Source organism: Rhinatrema bivittatum, chromosome 1, assembly GCF_901001135.1.
Source record: "Rhinatrema bivittatum chromosome 1, aRhiBiv1.1, whole genome shotgun sequence".
NCBI classification, from domain to species: Eukaryota; Metazoa; Chordata; class Amphibia; order Gymnophiona; family Rhinatrematidae; genus Rhinatrema; species Rhinatrema bivittatum.
The window spans coordinates 753,968,647-753,989,885 of NC_042615.1; the positions used below are offsets into that span (position 1 = coordinate 753,968,647).

A 21,239-nucleotide genomic window follows, 5' to 3' on the forward strand; every position below is an offset into this window, starting at 1 on the left:
TTAGCCAAGATCGTTATGCCTGCCGTATTGGCTGATGAGGAAAGCGGCTGTCCTTCCTTCAGTGACTTAAAAAATTTAGCTAAAATAGGGGCAAGCAGGGGAGCAAACTGTTTGTAAAATCTCCCCGTGTATCCATCTAAACCTGGTGATTTTCCCGGTTTTAGGTCTTGAATGGCCTTCCGTATTTCAAATTCTGAAATATCCTTATCTAGGATAAACTGCTGTGAGGGCTCTAAGGCTATCAGGTTGGAGTTCTCCAAATATTCCTCTATGGCACTCTGAGTTATCTGACCATTAGCGGAATACAACTCAGAATAAAATTGTTGAAAGCGCTGCCTGATTGCCTTACCATCGGATAACATGGTTCCCTCTTGACTTTTGATTTTAACAATAGCGGCCTGAACCTGTCTATGCTTCAATTTGTGAGCCAGTAGTTTCCTAGCTTTGTTGCCTCCTTCGAAGTATTTTTGCTGTGTCTGTTCAAGCTGATACAAGATAGCTTCTCTTGATGCTGCTGCTATCTTTGTGCGTACTTCCTCAAGGGACGCGAAAGAGCCCCTACGTATCTGATCCTTTTTATGGATTTTCTCTAATACATTTAACTGTCGCACCAAGCACACCCATTCTGCTTCCCTTTGGTGTTTGACATAGGATGCTCGTGCTATGAATTTACCCCTTAGAACCGCTTTAAAACATTCCCAAACCATCCCAGCAGTCACCTCCCCAGTATCATTAATCAATAGATAATCCTGAATAGCTTGTTCTATTTGAGAAATAAAACCCTGATCATTGAGAAGGGAATCATTCAGTTTCCAATATCGCACCCCTCTATCATAATCCTGAAGCTGTAAAGTAAACCAAATGGGGGCGTGATCAGACCATACAATGACATCTATATCCACTTCCGTCACCCGGGGTAACAAGCTTCTACTGCCCATAAACATATCAATCCTCGAATAGCTGCCATGTGGGGTAGAGTAAAACGTGTAGTTCCTGGATTTTGGGAATTGTGTGCGCCAAATATCCAAGATCCCCATATCGGTCATCAGGCTAAGTGCCTGTCGAGCCACCTTAGGGTCCGAACTAGCCCCTGTGGAGGTGTCCCTGCCGGGATCTAGAGTTAGATTAAAATCCCTGCCTATTATAAGAGATCCTTCTATTTTAGATGCCAAAGTATGATTCAGTGACCTAACAAAGTCAGTCTTGTGAGCAGTAGGCCCATAAACAGAAATCGGAGAAAAGATTTCCCCCCACAATGAGAATTTCAGCATAACCATTCTACCCAATGGATCTATGGTAAGGTCCTTAAATTCGAAGTGGATATTTTTGTGCAGTAAAATTCCTACACCCGAATACTTCGAGGAGGGAGTAGCGGCCGCCCAGTATTGATAGGGAAATTTAGGATGTTTCATTAGACCCTGGTAACATTTCCTTAAATGGGTTTCTTGGAGGAAGACCACATCTGCCTGCATGCGTCTAGTTCCTTAAACAGTAAACAACGCTTGCCCGGGCTATTAAGTCCTTTAGCATTGAGAGAAAAAAATGTAAGGATAACCATTTAAAGAACCACCCCCCCTCCTTCCTGCAGCGACTATCTACTGGGCCACCACCCATGATCCAACCTCTTTAGAGAGCTAAAAATATCACCTTCATTTCAGCAAACAGAAATCCCATTCCCTTCCCCCCTCCCTCAGACTCAGACTCAGAAGCACAAACCCTGTGCTCCAAATAAGCATGGAGGAAGTCTCTCATTGCTCCTCATGGCACCTAAAACGTGTGATAATGTAAATATTTAGTAACCGCCAGTTTTTCTGCTCCGAAGCAAAAGGAAGTCTCAGAGCTTATACAAGCTAAAGACTCAGTCACTCCGGGGTTTCGGTTGAATTATCAGTCTCAGGGTTCCTCTGATGCCTTCTTTGTCCCTTAGGGACCCGCTGCCAGCGAGGCTGAGAGTTGATTGTAGTCGCGATGTTAGCCAGAGTAGAGCCGGCTCCCTTCGTAGCAGGGGGAACATCAATGTTAATGCCCGCCTCCTTCAAGATCGAGCTTGCTTCCAGTACCGTCTTGGCTCTGTGTGTAGCTCCCTGAATCATGAAAGATAGACCTCCTGGAAAAAGCCACCTATATCGGATGTTGGCCTCAATAAGCTTGGTTGTAACGCAGCGAAAGTCCTGGTGCTTTTTTAAAGTGGCTGAAGATAAATCAGCAAAGATGGCGATACAGTGACCCTCCCAAAGCCATGTGCGCTTGCGCCTGGATGTGCTGAAGAGCTTTTCTTTAAGAGCAAAAGAGTGGAAACACACCACTATGTCCCTGGGTCTGTTAGCAATTCTGGGACCCAGTGTTCTATGCGCCCTGTCAATGAGAATATTAGGCATGGCTGCCTCCGTCAGATTTTATTCAGTTTTCAAAAGGGAAGTAGCGCTTTTTTTTCAACCACAGCAAAACAGTCCCCATAGTCCTCCATTTCTGGAACCCCTCTTATCCGGAGATTGCTTCTCCGGCTACAGTTTTCCATATCTTCCACCTTGTCAGCTAATGCTTGGCAGGTGGCTCGCAAATCCTGATAGCATGTTTGCATCTGAGCCCAGCCTTCCCTTTGAGTGTCCAGCCGGATCTCAGCCTCATCCACCCTTCTGCCCAGTTCAGCAGACTCTTCTCTCATTTCGGCAATCAAACTAGTAATTTCTGCCTTGTAATTTTTGATGTCCTGCCTCAACTCAGTAAACCAACCTCTTAATTCGGCTCGTGAATGGAATTCACTCGTGGGGGCTGGCAAATCGGATGCTCCCTCCTCGCTCTCCGAGAGCGGATCCTCCAGCACCATTTTGAATTTTTCGGCGCCGATATCATTGCTATCTTGGGAGTATGAAAACTTCCGCAGATTGCTGACTTTGCGTTTTGCAGCCATGTCCCGAGCTTCGGGACCCCGTGAGATTGCTAATGCTCTAATTCAAGAGAAAAACCGCGCGGTTTTAGCCGCTGAAGCCCACGGTGCAGCAGATTCAAGCTGCTCGCATGAGGGGTGATGTCACTTCCTCCGGCAGTCCTTGTTCTAATTGAGCTGGAAACTCAAAGAAGCAAGAAGAAACTTTTTTCACCCAGCAAAGACTGAATTCACATGCAGGCAATTAAATGACAAGCTCAATCAAAGCTTCTGATTGAACTACCGCTTTAGAAATTCAGGGTCTCTTCTTTTTGAACTGAAGAACTATACTATAAAACAGTACACTTTTAACAGATACGTGCCATTGTTAAGCTGGACTCCTGGTTTTATAGTATCAATAAGTGGAGGTCACAGTTCTATGGTTCTACCTCTCCACAGCCCATCTCTCTCATCCCTCTGTCCTCATCCTTCCTCTCCACTCTGGTAGCAACATCTTAAAATTTCTTGCCTTATGTATAAATTTACCACCTTTGAGCCATGCAACACCAGGACACTAAAGATTAACCCAGTTTTACAATTAGATCTTTATTAACGTCTTCCATTAATTTTGAGAAAATTGAGCAAATAAGTAAGGCGTGATAAAGCTATTGTGCAGTTATTTTCAGTAAAGTTCGTTTAATATTTTGTGCTTTTATTTAAACAATTTTTTTTATTGCTTCATCAGGTTTGTTTTAGTTTCTGTGGGCAGATCATTTTTGAAATAATTTTCACTAGCTTAACACAACAGTAAGCAACTAGAGCCAAGGATGCAGCGAGGAAAAAAGCAACATCCAGTAAATACTGCTGATACCAGGGCTGCTGAGAACCATATGGGCGCAGGTGTGTTCCTCCACCTGAATGGATGATGTGTTCCACCCAATGGATCAACATTTCATCTGCTGCAAATGGGGCTAACTGCTGAATTTTACTCAGAGCCACTGCTGCTCTCTTGTACCTGTATAAGAGAGAAAAGAAGCAATAACATCCCTACAATTCAAGCTATGTTTCTTTCTATACACCAATTTCTGTAACCAGCTAAGTGATAACCCTAATGCACAGTAATGACCTAGGAGAAATGCCTGTTAGTGCAAAGAAATTGAAGGCTACATGAACTCCCACTTTAGACATGGCTGATTCACCTAGGCTGTTTCCCCCCCCCATTTTGGTGTCTAAGGAAAAATCCTTGATGAATTAGGCCCACAGTGGCACACTAACTTCTGGCTGGACAAGAGTAACAACCCCTTCTTTGAAATGTATTACTTTGAGCTCGGCCTGTGACTCATTAGCAAGTGCTGTGTGCTACCATGCAGAGGACCTGGGTTCATTTCCTGGGCCAGGCCACAATAGTGATGCCTAGTAGCCTGATTTAAGGCCTGTGATCGCAGGGTTTCAGAAAGAACCCTGGTGCATGGCCCCCAGCCAAGGATCGATCGATGCAATGATGAGGTTGAGTGAGTTGGGAAGGGGAAGTAAAAAGAGGAAAAGCCACCAGGCAGTTGCACATGAAGACTCCAATTCAACTGAGCTAGAAGTTCAAAGGAGCCAGGTGAAAAAAAAAATATTTAAAATAGAATTATTTTCATGTTACTATAATAAAGTAAACCTTGGATGAAGGCGGCTTTGCCACCTCCTTGTGCACTTTGAGCTCTTCCCTAGGTCACTGGCTGCCAAAGAAGATTTTCACTTTGTTAGAATGTATTTACAATAGGGTGCATTTATCTATTACCTTCCGGGAGGGATGTTACTACCCACAGATGGCTAAATTGAAGTCCTTATATCACATGAGTCACAGCTTTAGACAGCAAAACACTCCTTGCAGTTGAATAGAAATGCTTAGGCACCAGTTTCACTTGAACTTACAGGTTAAAGACTGATTAACACATTTTTATTATAGATGAGGAGGAAAAAAACAAAGAATTTGGATGTTATGCTTCACCCAGGACTAATGACCTAATAAGAAATGGAGCAAGAGTAGTACAGGAATTCAGAACTTGGAGAGGGGCTCAGACATTTATCAAAGACCATAGCATTTTCAAAGGTATTATCTGTTCATGCTAAGAGGAAGGAAAGGCTATGTCATATTGCTGATATAAAGAAGAGGGCTTTATATTGAGGTCTGTGTCCATATATAGAACAGAGGGCTATATTGTCTTGTCTAAGGGATTAGTGTCTTTTAGTAGACCTCTTTGAGTGACCTATGTTGTTGTGCTTTCTCCCCATTTGAGTTTTATGTGCATATTTGATTCTTCATGTCATTTTATGTAATCTGCCTAGAATAAGTGTGTTTGAATGAGGCAGAATATACATTTTAAATAACTAAATAAAATAAACCCTTTAGGGTGATCATCAGGCAATACAGGATTATAGGAGGCATTTAGGGGGGTATAATTCAGCTGGTGGTACCCTTAGGACTGCATTAAAAAACCCTCATTTTTTATGTGAAGTACAGAAAGACAAGATTATTAGTGTGATCATCTGCAGGGCTACATCAATTTGGCATGAAATTATAGCTTTGGTGTACCTTGAAAAGAATGTATTAGATATAATTTGATTTTTAAAGCACTTGAGTATTGAGCTGTATGCTTCAGGTGTATGTTTGAGTGATATGATTTTTATTATATTTTTAATGGGGAGGGTTATTTGATTAGGATTATGCTTTGTAAAAAGTTGTAAAAGATGTTTTACATTTATATATTTGTATATGTTTTTTAAAATTATGATTACATTTTAATATCAGTTTTGGAATATGTAAGTTGTATGATTACTGTTAAAAATATATTTGAATATGTAATAAATTAAATTCTTTGTTATTAGATGCTTACCCTAGAAGAGAAGCAGATAAGGGAACTATGAGAGACATTTAAATACCTGAAAAGTATTAATGCAAAAGAAACAAACTTATTTCAGGGAAAGCATATTCTAAAACAAAGGGTCATGATAAGGAGTAGACTGAGGAGAAATGTCGGGAAAACATTTCACAGAATGAGTGATGGAAAAGTGGAACACTCTCCCAAGATGGATGGGTTATGGTGGCGACTAAAATAGTAATAAGAGTGTAGGAAGGCATGGGATAAGCACAGAGGATCCTCACTTCCTAGAAGTGGAGAGAGCAGAAAGCACGATCCACTGACATGTATTTAAGCATTCATAGAGCTGTACTCACCTGATTCAACATTGGGTGTTGGGTATGCTAGAAAGTATGGTAAAGAGGTTAATATAAAACTAACAATGAGCAAAGACCCGGATTAATAAACTCATATACAGACTAATCTGAGAAAATCACCCTCTATAAAGGAAAAAGTATCAGAATAAGTTTAAAGTGCTCTTAGAGCGTGTGGTACTTTTAGAGCGTGTGGATTATTTATAAGAGCACTTTAAACTTATTTCGATACTTTTTCCCTTATAGAGGGTGATTTTCTCAGATTATTTTGTACAAAAGAGGTTAATATGAAATCTTAGCAGTCCTAGTGGTAACCCTGGCATCCATGGTAGAATTGACTAGCAGCTGGCTCTGACTGGCAGCTTTCAAGTTCTGTTATTAACTAGAAGAAATGCAAGTGCTCACATAGCTGAGTCTGTCTCTTAGGCTTCACTGGGGACCAAGGTGGTCGGATGTTTGGGCTCTGAACATGCCAGGATTTTTGGCTATTTAGATAATTACAGAATTTTTGGTTATTAAAGTAATTGCATTAGAAATTATATATAAGAAAGCAAGAACTGAGTACCTCTCAGTCCAGGAGTGCTGATAGCAGAGTTTGCATCTGTTAATGGGTGAGCAGGACTTGTGAATATTAGGTTGCTGGGAAATGTTTGTGTTTAAAACTTGCAAAATAATTTGTTTTAGGGTTGAGCTATTATTGTGTATCAATATTGTGTACTTGGAAAGCAGTTTTCAAGTTGAACTGTGAATGGTCTGAGGCTTAAATTTAATTGTGAAAGTATATTAGTGTGCTGGGAAAGAAATATACAAATATGAATTCTGTGTGTTTTGCTCTGAGGTGTGGACAAGTAATCAGTGGCATTTGATTCCCACCCATCTAAATTATATTTATATTCAGGCTATTACTCCAATTAGGACGAAAAGTCAATTAGGGATTTACATCAATGTGTAATTAACTTGGATTTTAGTAATTGATTAATTTTAGTCTTATTGCTGGTCACTGACAAGCTAATATGAAACACCTACATTTGATTACGTATACCCACTCAAACAACTTTAAACAATTTAACAAAATTAAGACATAGAAATCTGGCTATCCAATCTTTTGCATTGTCTGTCATATGGATGATTTTCTACCTATTGGTGAAAGGCTGGATGCCAGAATGGCAGATCTAGAATTGTTGAGGCAGACAGAAGAGTATATTAAAGAGATTTTCATGGACATAATAAAGCAGTCCTAGCAACAGTCTGGCAGCCCATATGCTGCTTTGGATCAGCAAGGTCCTCTGGAAGGAGACCATCACCTTAGTGAACAGGAAGTGATCTATAGCTAGGATTTGCCCTCCAGCTGATGCCTTATCCTCTTGCACTGAGAGAGTCTCACAAGGGGTATGTGCCCAGGCGGTAAGGATTAGGACTGGTATTGTATTTGGTGATTTGATTATTAGGAATGCAGATGGCTGGTAAGCATGAGGAACACTTGGTAACTTGCCTGCGTGGGGCAAAGATAGCAGACCTCACATGTCACCTAGATAGGATTTTAGAGAGTACTGAGGAGAAACAGACTGTCATGGTATATGTGGATAGGATTAATATAGGAAGGCACAGCAGAGAGGTTCTGGAGACTAAATTTAGGCTTTTAGGTAGGAAATTGAAATCCAGAACATCCAGGGGTGCAGTTGCAGAAATGTGCCCTGTTCCACGCACAAGACCCCAGAACCTGGTTGAGCCTCAGTCGCTGTGCAGGGAAAAGGGCTTTAGAGTTTTTAGGAACTGGGGAACATTCTGGGGAAGGAGGATCCTGTTTTGATGGTATGGATTCGAACTTAACCAGGGTGGAACCTGGCTGCTGAAACTAACATTTTAAAATGAGTCAGAGAAACATTCAACCTACATCATGGAGATAAGCCAACAATTGCTAAGAAGCGTATGATTCAGAGGGAGGAATCTTCCAAGCTTACTGACAAAGTGGAATATTCCGATAGAGAAGCTGTGGTAAAGAAAGAATGAAGTAGTTCAGATGGATTTAAATAAAGAGAACACAGATACAAATGACTCCAAACTGCTCCTATCATCTATAATAAACATGTTGTAAAAACAAATAAAAATAGAAATAAAAACATTTTAGAATGTCTGTATGTGAATGCCAGAAGTCTTAAAAATAAGACTGGAGAGTTAGAATATATAGCACAGAAAAAGATATAAACAGAATAGGCATCTCAAAGACTAAGGGGAAGGAGGATTACCAATATCAACATGAGAACGTATATCAAATTGATGGAGGGTTGGCATTAAAATTTAAGGATGGCATAGATTAAAGCAGGATAAAATTTCTATAGGAAACAACTGCATTCTGGAATCCATATGGATAAAAATTCCAAGTGTGATGGGGAAAAGTATAATAGTGGGGATATTTCACCATTCACCTGGCCAGAATGAGAAAACAGATTGTGAAATGCTAACAGAGATTAGACAAGTTAATAAAAGTAGAAGTATAGTAATAATGGGAGATTTTAATTACCCAAATATTAATTGGGTAAATGTCACATCAGGACATGCTAAATAGGTAAAGTTTGTAGTTGCTATAAATAACTGCTTCATGCAGTAGTTGGTCATGGAACCAACAATGGGAGGGGGGGGGGGGGGGTAGTACTTTAGATCTTGTTCTCTGTGAAAACCAGGACTTCATATAAGGAGGTAAAGGTTGTGGTTTCCCTTGACAACAATAATAACAATGCAATTAAATTTGACATAATCAGTAGATAGCAATTACTAAGTAAAACTACTGCAGTACCATTTAACTTTTAAAAAAGAAACTACGAGGTATGATAAAATGTGGAAATTAAAAAAAAGCCTAAAAGGATCATTTGTCAAGGTTAGAAATTTGCATGAGGAATGGACAGTGTTTAAAAATACCATTTTGGAAGTCCAGAAAAACTGTATTCCATACAATACTGAAGGTTGAAGGAAGACCACACCACTGCCAGCATGATTTAATGAGGTGAAAGAGGCAATTAAAGTCAAAAAACCATCTTTCAAAAAATGGAAAGAGGACCAAAATGAGGAAAACAGGGAACATAAGCGCTGCAAATTAGATGTAAAACAATAATAAAACAGGCCAAGAAAGAAGCTTGCCATAAAGGTAAAAACCAATCAATGTACTTGATAAAGTTTTATGGTGACAAAAAGTCTTAAGGGAGTCATTTGAACTTGTAGAAGACAATGAGGTAAAAGGAATGCTCAGGGAGGACAAAAAGGAGAAACTAAAATAAGTTTTGCCTTGGTCTTGACTGAGGAGAAAGTAGGTGGACATATCCATACCTGAAATGTTCTTCGGTGGTGATGATTCTGTGCAACTAAATCGAATTACTGTCAAACTACAGGATCTATAAATCAAACTGATAAACTAACAAGTAACAAGTCAGAACTAGAAAGTATTTACTCCATAATTCTGAAAGATTTCAAAACATGAAATTTCTAACCTGCTACCATCATTTAAAACAGAATCTGAAGAATGGAAGGTGGCCAATGTAATGCCAATTTAAAAAAAGGGCTCCAGGGATAATCCAGGAAACTATAGACTTGTGAGCCTGATGCTGATGCTAGGCAAAATGGTAGAAGATATTCTTAAAAACAAAATTACTGGCCACATAGAAAGACATGGCTCATTGGGGAAGTCTCAGCATGGTTTTATCAAAGGAAGTCTTACCTTATTACATTTAAGGGTAGATTCTAAAAGGTGCGCGCGGGAGTAGATTTGTTCGTGCAACCTGGCGCGAACAAATATACTCCCGCACGCATATTCTAAAATACAGGGTCGGCGCGCGCAAGGTTGCGCATATTCGCTGCCTGCGCGCGCCAAGCCATGCAGCCATCCTCCTTCCCTCCAAGGCCACTCCGAAATTGGAGCGGCCTCGGAGGGAACTTTCCTTCCGGCCCCCCCCCACCTTCCCCTCCCTTCCCTTATCTAACCCACCCCCCAGCCCTAACTAATTCCCCCCCCTACCTTTATTTTACAAGTTACGCCTGCTGAGGCAGGCGTAACTTGCGCACGCCAGCCAGCTGTCGGCGTGCCATGTTCCGGTCTGGGGGCTAGTCCAGAGGCTGTGGCCCCGCCCCCGATGACACGCCCCCGACACACCCCGGGATTTACGCGCGTCCCGGGGCTTGCGCACGCCGCAGAGCCTATGCAAGATAGGCTCGGCGCGAGCAGGGGGTGGAAGGGGCAACTTTTCAGGGCTAACGCGTGTATCCCTTTGAAAATCTGCCCCTTAGATTTTTTTGAAGCTATAAACAAACATGGATAAAATTAACTCAGTTGATTATAGTGTTTTGGGATTTTGAGAAGGCAATTTGACAAAGTCCCCCATGAGAAACTCTTCAGGACATAGAAAAAAAAATCATGGGCTAGGAGGCAGTGTCCTAATGTGGACTGGTAACTGCTTAAAAGATAGGGAAATAGAGAGTAGGACTAAATGATTAGTTTTCTAAATGAAGAAAATTTAATAGTAGAGTGCCTCAGGGACCTATACTGGGTCTGTGCTGTTTAACATTTTCATTAATGATCTGGAAAAGCAATGAGTAAGGTGATCATATTTGAGATTGCACAAAAGTATTCAAAGTTTTTAAAACAGCAGCAGATTATGAGGAATTGCAGAAAGACTTTGTGAGACTAGGAGACTGGTCCTCTCAAAAGCATATGAAATTTAACGTAGACAAATGCAAAATGATGCGCATAGGGAAAATTAACTGCATAATTTATTATTACTACAAAGCACCATCCAGGAAAAGGAACTCTGAGTCCTTGTGGTCAATATGCTTCTGTATCAGTCTATGGTGCATCTGCACCTTAAGGGCCTGATTTTAAAAAGTATTTACTCGAGTAAAACAGGGTTTTACTCGAGTAAATGCACTTTACTTGAGTAAGTGGGCTTTTGAAAATTGCTATAATATATGCCATTGAATTGTCCATAGGATTTACTTGTGTAAGTGCACTTTACTCCAGTAAATGGCTTTTGAAAATTGCTACAATAGTAGTTACATTTACATGTGTAACTCCTTTTGAAAATTACCCCCTAAGTATTGTGTGCAATTCTGATTGCCCCTATTACGTTTGGTGGCTCTCCTGGATGGTCATGCGAGACACTGCATTCACTCCTGCCCAATGCTCCCAAAGGCCTGCTGCCCTTGAGGCTGCATCAACTATGCCGCGGCACAACGGGTTCACACACCCTCCACCCTTCACAGTTTGCTGAGGCCATGAGCTTGTAAACTCACCTCCAGCCTCCGCTATTGCTGGCTTAGCCCACAAGCTTCAGCAGTAGCAGGATCAGCTTAACATCTTGGCTGGATATCTTCAGGGCAATGTGGCCCAGCCTGTTCTGTTCCTGCTCCAGCACCTGTCTTGCAGCCTGCTACTCCCATGCTCCACCTTCCCCTGCCTCCGAGATATGATGGAGAACCTCTACAATGTAGAGGTTTTATCAACCAATGTTGGATGCAATTTGAATTGCAGGCACTTTTGTTTCCAACAGACCAAGTCAAAATAACTTATATTCTTTCCTTGTCGGGTGGTACCACGTTGGCATAGGCCACGTTGGCATCCCCCTTTTTAGAAAAGGGATGCCCCACTCTTGGGAATCTGGCATGCTTCCTGCAAGAATTCAAACAAATATTCAATGAGCCTAGTCACATGGCTTCCAAAGCCTCTGAACTCCTACAGATTAGGCAAAGTTCCTGGTCTGTGGGAGAGTATGTGGTTCACTTCTGCACGCCCCTAGGTAATTTTTTCTTATTACTTTATTATGAGCAGGAAGCGGAAATCTAAGAACTATACCTCATCGCCATTGACTCCAATACAGAGAAGAATAGGCCCCATGGACTCCCATGTAGTTCATATTGGTGAGTCCAGTGTTAGGGACAATTTAGAAGGCAGCTCCCCTCTGGGAGTTTCCTTAAGTCCCAGGTCCTCACAACCCCCTGTACAGCCAAGTGAAGGTATTCATGAAGTCAATGTGACTATAGACTCCTCTGTAAATGTACCCCCCAGTATATCTTTGGGGGAGAACATATCAGAGGGGAATATAATTTCAAGTATAAATAATATGGAAAACGTGACCACTACCAATAATAGAAAAATTCAATGTCCTGCTGTGATTTTTGAATCTGTTAATGAAGAAGCAGATATCGAAGCGGAACCAGTAAATGTATCTTTATTAGATGTTTGGAGACTGAATGTTAAAATCGATAAGAAATTGTCTAGCTCTATTTCCAAGATACATACTTTCTCTGTAGAAACCAGGGAGAAGTTTGTAGACTTGGAAAGTAGCACAAATAAAACAGAATAAGTAGTGATGAATCTGAATCCATTAGTTACAAATTTACAGGCTTCTAATATTTCCTTCATTAAGGATAACATTACACTGCATAATAGGATTGAATTACTTGAAAATGAAGTACGCTCATTTAATCTTAGATTATTAAACTTTCCTATATCAAGACTAATTTCAGCTTATGAATTGTATAAAAAATATGCAGTGGAGATCTTATCCTTTGAAACTGAGAAAATCCCAACTATTTCCAAGATATACTATTTACCTAAGAGAAGAACATTGCTAGCACAACCAGGGGGTATAGATGTATTGGAAAGTCCAGGGGTCTCTACTTCTTTAGAGGACTCAATGGACAACATTCTCTCTAGATCGACGTTGCTTATATCATTCTCATTAAAGCAAGAGAAGGACCAATTTTTTTCTAAATATTTTCAGATGAAAGATTTAAATTTTTGTGGACAAAAAATACAGGTCTTTCCTGATGTGTCACGCGCCACACAGGCCCGTAGAAAACAATTTTTGACATATAAGCAATCTGCTCTTGATATAGAGGCAAATTTTTTTCTTAAATTCCCTTGTAAGTGCCAGATAATGTTTCAAAATAATAAGTTTGTATTTACTGATCCTTTACATTTGGAACGTTTCCTAAGGGATAAGACTCCGATTAATAATTGAAAAGTGCTGTTCCAGAGTTAGGGCTGTAAAAGATAAGTATGCATGTTCAATCTGTTCCTCTTTCTTCCCCTAGATGTGGGCCAGATGTCCAAAACTATAGAGAGTGTCATGTAGACATGTTTTGTTATTCGATTTGAATTTTCCTATTTGGATTTTCTTTATATCATTTCGATGTAAATGTTATAACACTTAATAAAATCTTAAATTAAAAAAAAAAATAAAAATGAGCTGGCCGGGACCTACTGGATAATTTGGATGGCCTGATTAGCCTAGCTGTATACCTAGACCTGAGGTTTCAGGAACAGACCATAGAGAGAGGCTTGGCTCACTGTCCCATCTACCTTGCCCCACATTTCCAGCGGCCTATCATCTCCCACTCTCCTCTGGAGTCAGGACCTGTACAAGTAGAAGCCATTCAGGTGGATTGCTTCAAACTGTCAGCGGAGGAGAAGAGGTGGCACTGTAACCTTAACCTCTGCTTATATTGCACTGCATCTGGACATTTCGCAAGTCATTGCCCAAACAAGCCAGGAAACTCAAGGACCTAGGCCTGGTGGGAGAGCCCATCCTAGATCATCTCTACACTTCTCCACAACAGTTAGTCCTAATATGCCTAACTCTTGGGGGCATTCTTGCCGATGCTCCTGCCTTCCTGGGTACTGGCATAGGGGACAGCTTTATCTATGAGGGTCTGGTTCAACACTATTACATACCAACAGTTCCCTTGGACACCTCACTCTTTATCTTCTCCATTTATGGAGAACCCTTGCCGGACATGTGACAAGAGCCACAGTACCACTGATCCTGCAGGCAGGGATCCTGCATGGACAGCAAATCAGCCTCTATATGTTGCCCAAGGCAATCAATGCTTTTATCTTGGGCCTTCCATGGTTCATGTTTCATCAGCCTCACATTGATTAGACCATGATGAAAATTGCCAGATGGAATCCTAGCTGTCATAAGAAATGCCCCACCAAAATCTCTCCTGTGGTATCTATGGCTCAGAAAGTTACCTCTGGGCTCCCTCCACAATATGCCAAAATCACTGTTCTCAGTAAGCAGCAGGTGGAGGTCCTGCCACTTCATTACTCCTATGATTGTGCATAGACTTGATCCCTGGCAAGGTTCCACCCAGAGGCAGAGTATACTTACTCTCTGCTCTGAAAACAGAGGCTAGGACCACGTATATTAAAGAGAATTTGGGATACAAATGCTTCAGAATGCAGCAGCACGCATTCTCACCAACACCAGAAAAGCGGAACATATTACTCTCATACTCAGAGATCTGCACTGGCTCCCCATTGCGCAGAGAATCATGTTCAAAACCTTATCTCTAATATACAAGACCCTACACAATGAAAACATGACATGGTTCAATAATGAACTTTGCTTCCACAAACACTCCAGATCCCCTAGAACACAACATGCAGGCACCCTACACACCCCTACACATAAAACCACCACTCTTGAGTCAACTAGGAAGCGTGCGATAACCATAGCTGGACCGAACTGTTGGAACAATATGACACCAGAGTTACGACAAGAAACATGCCCAATAAAATTTAAGCAAAAACTGAAAACATGGCTTTTCCTACAGGCTTATACTTAACCCTTATGCTCTCCTCTCTCCCTTACTCCTACAGCCTTGCCCACTAATGTACTTAAATGTACATCCCCTTTTTCTTTCTCACCACACCTAACTTTTTGTTGGCAATTATTCATATCGATTGTATATCGATCGTATATCAATTGTATATAAGACTTCTATCCCATTTCTTTCTCTCCAATTGTGTTTTATAAAATTCATTCTATTTATTTATAGACTCATAAATTCATTCTATTTATTTATAGACTTATAAATTCAGTGAGATAACAATTTGCTTTGTACCACTATATTATTTTTCCCTTTCATTGTTCCACTGTTCTCTCCCCTCCCCCCCCCAGTTAACAAGTTTATTGTAAAGCACTATTGCATATGTTCGTTAACAAGTTTATTGTAAAGTTTATTGTTTATTGTAAATGTATATCGTTTATTGTAAAGCACTGTTGCACATGTTCATTCTATTTGGCACAGCTGCAATGTTTCTGTTAATTGTGAACCAATGTGAGGTTACTAAACAAATGTCGGTATATAAAAACTGCAAATAAACAAACAAATAAATAAATATAGGTTTCATTTGGCCCTCTTGCTGAGGCTGGATCCTTTTTTGTAGGGAAGAAGGATGGGTCCTTGCATCCCTACATTGATTATTGTGGACTTAGCTCTATTACTAAGAAAAATTTTTATCCTCTTCTCATGTTCTTCAAGCTCTTTGACCACCTTTGGGGCGTACAAGTGTTTAGTGTTAAGCTGGATCTTTGGGAGGCATAAACCTAATCAGAATCTGAGAGGGTGGCTGCCTTTAATACCCGTGACAGATACTATAAGTACCTCGGCTTGTGCAACACCCCCACAGTTTTCCAATTTATGGTAAATGAGATCTTCTGGGACTTGCTCTATTCCCATGTGGTAGTTTACTTGGATGATATTCTAGTCTTTTCAAAGTCATTGTCGGAGCACCAACATGATGTGAAACAGATCTTCCAAAGACTCCATGAGTACCATCTCTACATCAAGGGGCCGGTGCAATACAGTGCGCTCAGTCGAGTGCACCGTTTAACCCGCTGTCGGATGCAGGTTAAATAGGCGCTAATCCACCCCCTAATGCAATAGGGGGATTAGCGCCGATTTAATGCACGTCCGACGTGGAGTGTATGAGAGAGCGCTCATCACATGCAAATGCATGTGAATGAGCCTATTTCTCGTTCACTCCGAATGCAAAAAGATAAATGTGTGGAGCAGGCGTTAATAGCTGAGTGCATTGAAAAGAAGTACAGAAAAGCAGAAAAAAACTGCTTTTCTGTACTTCTTTTTTAAAGTAAAAAAAATAAAATAAAAAATAACTCGGCACACCGCCGAGTTATGAAGACCGACGCCAGTAAACTCGGCCTCAGTTTTCATAACCGGCCATCTGCCAGTAATGAAAATGTCCGCTGATAAACTTGGCGGCCATTTTCATTACTGGCAGACAGGTTATGAAAACCGAGGCCGAGTTTACTGATGTTTGTCTTCATAACTGGCAGCCGTGGCGGGTCATGTTAGGAAGGAGGTGCTAAGGTCGTGACCCTAGCACCTCCTTCCTAGCATGATCCCCTAATTTCCATATTGCATGGCACCCCCCCCCCCTTTGAGGGCACCATGCATGCGTTAAAAAAGCGGGCACTAAAAAGTCAGCGCCAGCTTTCAGCGCACATAATTGCATCGGCCCCCAAGTTAGAGAAGTGTATCTTCGAACAGGAACAATTTCCTTTCTTGGGATATACTTCTCTCACCAAGGCTTCTGTATGGACCTAGAGAAATTAATAGCCATTCTGGAGTAGCCCTGGGCCTCACAATGCTGCAGTGCTTTATGGATTTCTCAAATTACTACAGGCAATTTATCCATGATTACTCCTCCTTGGCGGCCATACTCACAGCCCTAACAAACAAGGGTTCTGACATCAAGAACTGGATCGTGAATGCTATTCAAGCCTTTGAGCCTCTCAAAGAAGAATTCACTCTTGATGCATCCTGCTCCTATTTTTCAAAGAAATTCTCTCCTGCAGAGAAGAGTTATACCATTGATGATTGTGAGCTACTAGCGGTCAAACTAGCCTTGGAATAATGGCGACAACTGCTAGAAGGAGCCCAGCACCCAGTAACTATCTATATGACTCACAAAAACCTAGAGCACCTGGCACAAGTGCAGAGAGTGAAACCCTAGCAAGCCCACTGGTCGTTTCTTTTTAATCTGTTTGACTTCAAATCATGGTACTGTCCCACACAGAAGAAAAGATGAGCCGGTGCTCTCTTGTGTTCCTTTAATATGAAGAGCTCTCTGAAATCTCCAAGGCACATTATTGACCCTGCAAAGATTGTGATTGTAGCCACATTTACAGTTCCTCCTGAGAAGACTGCGGTGCCTCAGTGCCTATGACAGAAGGTTCTTCAGTGAGCTCATGACTCCCAATTGGCAGGACACCCAGGCATCACCTGAACTTTGGAATTAATTGTCAAACACTATCGGTGGCCTTAGATGTAGACTGACTGTGAAGAGTTACATAGAGTCTTGCCCTATCTGATCCATGAATAAAAGCATGCTCGCATGACCTTGAGTGTTATTACAGCCACTGCCAGCCCCCAATGAATCCTGGACACACTTGGCCACTAACTTCGTCACTTAACAACATAAGAACATGCCATACTGGGTCAGACCAAGGGTCCATCAAGCCCAGCATCCTGTTTCCAACAGTGGCCAATCCAGGCCATAAGAACCTGGCAAGTACCCAAAACTAAGTCTATTCCATGTTACTGTTGCTAGTAATAGCAGTGGCTATTTTCTAAGTCAACTTAATTAATAGCAGGTAATGGACTTCTCCTCCAAGAACTTATCCAATCCTTTTTTAAACACAGTTATACTAACTGCACTAACCACATCCTCTGGCAACAAATTCCAGAGTTTAATTGTGCGTTGAGTAAAAAAGAACTTTCTCTGATTAGTTTTAAATGTGCCACATGCTAACTTCATGGAGTGCCCCCTAGTCTTTCTATTATCCGAAAGAGTAAATAACCGATTCACATCTACCTGTTCTAGACCTCTCATGATTTTAAACACCTCTATCATATCCCCCCTCAGTCGTCTCTTCTCCAAGCTGAAAAGTCCTAATCTCTTTAGTCTTTCCTCATAGGGGAGTTGTTCCATTCCCCTTATCATTTTGGTAGCCCTTCTCTGTACCTTCTCCATCGCAATTATATCTTTTGTGAGATGCGGCGACCAGAATTGTACACAGTATTCAAGGTGCGGTCTCACCATGGAGCGATACAGAGGCATTATGACATTTTCCATTTTATTCACCATTCCCTTTCTAATAATTCCCAACATTCTGTTTGCTTTTTTGACTGCCGCAGCACACTGAACCGACGATTTCAATGTGTTATCCACTATGACACTTAGATCTCTTTCTTGGGTTGTAGCACCTAATATGGAACTTAACATTGTGTAACTATAGCATGGGTTATTTTTCCCTATATGCATCACCTTGCACTTATCCACATTAAATTTCATTTGCCATTTTGATGCCCAATTTTCCAGTCTCACAAGGTCTTCCTACAATTTATCACAATCTGCTTGTGATTTAACTACTCGGAACAATTTTGTATCATCTGCAAATTTGATTATCTCACTCGTCATATTTCTTTCCAGATCATTTATAAATATATTGAAAAGTAAGGGTCCCAAAACAGATCCCTGAGGCACTCCACTGCCCACTCCCTTCCACTGAGAAAATTGTCCATTTAATCCTACTCTCTGTTTCCCTCTCTAGCGGCACCACCATATGGATGGTAGTGAATAGATGTTCTAAGATGGCTCATTTCACGCCCCTTCTGGGCATCATATCAAGACTTAAACTGGATAAACTCTTTGTCCCATACCGAATTCACTCCACAACTTGCAGTAATCTTCAAGTTATATCAATCAAATTGGACCAAAATGTCCCATCACCGCTATATTATACAAATATTTATTTTGAACCAATTTCAACTTTTTTATACTATACTAGAAAACTCTGGTCCTAGTATTCTTTGAAATTTTTAAGAATTTTTATTGAAAGCATTTTTTTTAGAAGGGGTTGTAAGTTTCATATAATTATTAGTGCCCCCGGCACTATAATAGTTTGTGGTATAATCATCAACTTCCAACCACCTCCATGTTTTTCTTAAATTGCTAAAGTCCAACATAATTTCATTTGAATGGCATACATTTTTTTTGTATATGTATTTTCTTTTAAACTATTTTTTAAATATATTATTCCACACACTTTAACGTAAAATATGAATGAATCCGCAAGATGGCTGCCGATTGAGAGGTGTGCGAAAGTAGCTCTGAGATTTTTCCTGGTAAAACAAGATTTGCTTCAATTTAAAATTCGAAATGCCTCATACAAAGCATAAGGCTCGGCTCAGAGAGAGCCAGCTGACTTCTGGAACTGGGGATACAACTCAGGCTACAATACCTTCCTTCTTCGCCTCAACACCCTTGCCGAGAGAGTCGGGAGCGAATGCCACGATGGACAGAGATGTTGAGCATGCATCTCAGATCCAGGCAGAGGAAATCTCGCTTAGTCCCGGCATACCTGAGACTCCGTCCCCACCCCAGCGAAAGGGAGAGAGCTGCAAGACAATGCAGGAATCCTCAGAGGGAAACCTCGAAAGGCCTGGAGCCCAGAGAGAGGATGACCCGGAAGGTACATCTAAGATGGGTACATACTTGCCCATTCCGATGCTGGATTTGGAAAGGGACATTGTTACTGGAGCCGCAAGTGGTGGTGAGTCCAGTCAATTAACTTCCTCTCTTGTAAGGCCTGAGGTTGTAACAATGGATGCCATTTGGGACGCTTTAGCTGCCGTTAAAAATGCTGTTATCAACCTCTCCAAAATGTGTTTGGAATCGAACAAACGTAATAATGAAAATGAAAGAAGAGTTGAAATACAAGAAAAGAAAATACAGGAGATTGAAGGAAAAGTTAAAATAATGGAAAGTTTTCACCACCACACAATACAAAGAGAGACTGTGATTGATAAAAAGATAGAAAATATTGAAAATGCGATTAGAAGCACTAATATTAGAGTTCTTAATTTTAAAATCATTACTCATACAACACCGATGGAATTGTTTAAAAAATATTTAAATGTTATTCTGAAAATTCCCTTAGAGGCAACTCCTTTAATTACAAAAGTATATTACTTACCGTCTAAAAAAGAAGAACAGCAGAATCAAGATCAACAAGTTCAACTTAATATTACTGAATTATTAGAACTGTCACATGAGGACACAGTCTCAGTGAGGGGTGTACTTTTTGTATCTTTTGCCTTTCTATCAGAGAAGAACAATGTACTGAGATTATTCTTTCGCAACAGAACAGCAGAATACTATGGCCCAAAAGTGTGGCTTTTTCCTGATAGCATGAGGTCAACGCAGGAAAGGAGGAAAAAATGTATACAAATGAAAGAAGATGCAATGGCTATTTGTTCCAAGTTTATCCTCCGTTACCCATGCAAATGCGTAGTCAAGTACTTAGACTCCGTATATGTATTTTTTGAACCTTCACAACTTCGTTTCTTTATTGATTCTCACCAAGTAATTGTGACATAGACAGTACAGAGGGTATGAATAGGAATGAATAGGCTTGGAATCGGCAACCCTTAAAATTTCCTTTTTCAAGTTACTCTTTAGAGTTACAATCCACCCCCATATATTACTTAATATATTTAGATGGTTATTGTTTATAATATTTCTTTGTATAATTTTCTTTAAAGTTTGGTATAATTATGTAACCATCATTTCCAACCACAATGGTTTATTTGGGTAATCTTGTTTATTGTAATTTCTCCCGTTCTCTAAGTTTTGATGTAAACCGATGTGATATGACTTGTCATGAATGTCGGTCTAAAAAAAGAATTAAATAAATAAATAAATAAATCTAGTAAAATGCAATAAAAATAAAATTTAAAAAAAAATGAATGAACCCTGCTTAAAGTCCCCCTCAGGGGGTGTTGAACTGTATAAGTGTATTTAGCGGGTCCTCTCTATAAACCTGGTCTCTTCAAAGCGTCCTCTCTTACTGCTTTTTTTCATAATAACATGGCGTCCTGAGGAAGGACAGTTTGTTTGAAACGTGGTCACATTGGGATTGTTTACATCTATTTGGGACTTTAAGGTTCATTCATATTTTATGTTAAAGTGTGTGGAATAATGAATTAAAAAATAGTTTAAAAGAAAATACATATACAAAAAAAATGTATGCCATTCAAATGAAAGTACGTTGGACTTTACAATTTAAGAAAAACATGGAGGTGGTTGGAAGTTGATGATTATATCACAAACTATTATAGTGCCAGGGGCACTAATAATTATATGAAACTTACAACCCCTTCTAAAAAATGTTTTTCAATGAAAATTCTTAAAATTTCAAAGAACACTAGGACCAGAGTTTTCTGGTATAGTAAAAAAAAAGGTGAAATTGGTTCAAAATAAATATTTGTATAACATAGCGGTGATGGGACATT

At 40.4% G+C, this 21,239-nt stretch overlaps 1 protein-coding gene across 1 annotated transcript in view; it reads right to left on the reverse strand.

Annotated features, from left to right (window-relative positions):
* Positions 1 to 3,452: 3,452 nt before the first annotated feature.
* The window catches only part of UGT3A2 (UDP glycosyltransferase family 3 member A2), a 137,607-nt gene continuing 119,820 nt past the window's right edge, over positions 3,453 to 21,239 (reverse strand). The window contains exon 7 of the mRNA XM_029578847.1: positions 3,453 to 3,881. Coding sequence (XP_029434707.1) covers positions 3,608 to 3,881 — 274 coding nt within the window. The 3' untranslated portion in view covers positions 3,453 to 3,607. The remainder of the gene's footprint in view (positions 3,882 to 21,239) is intronic.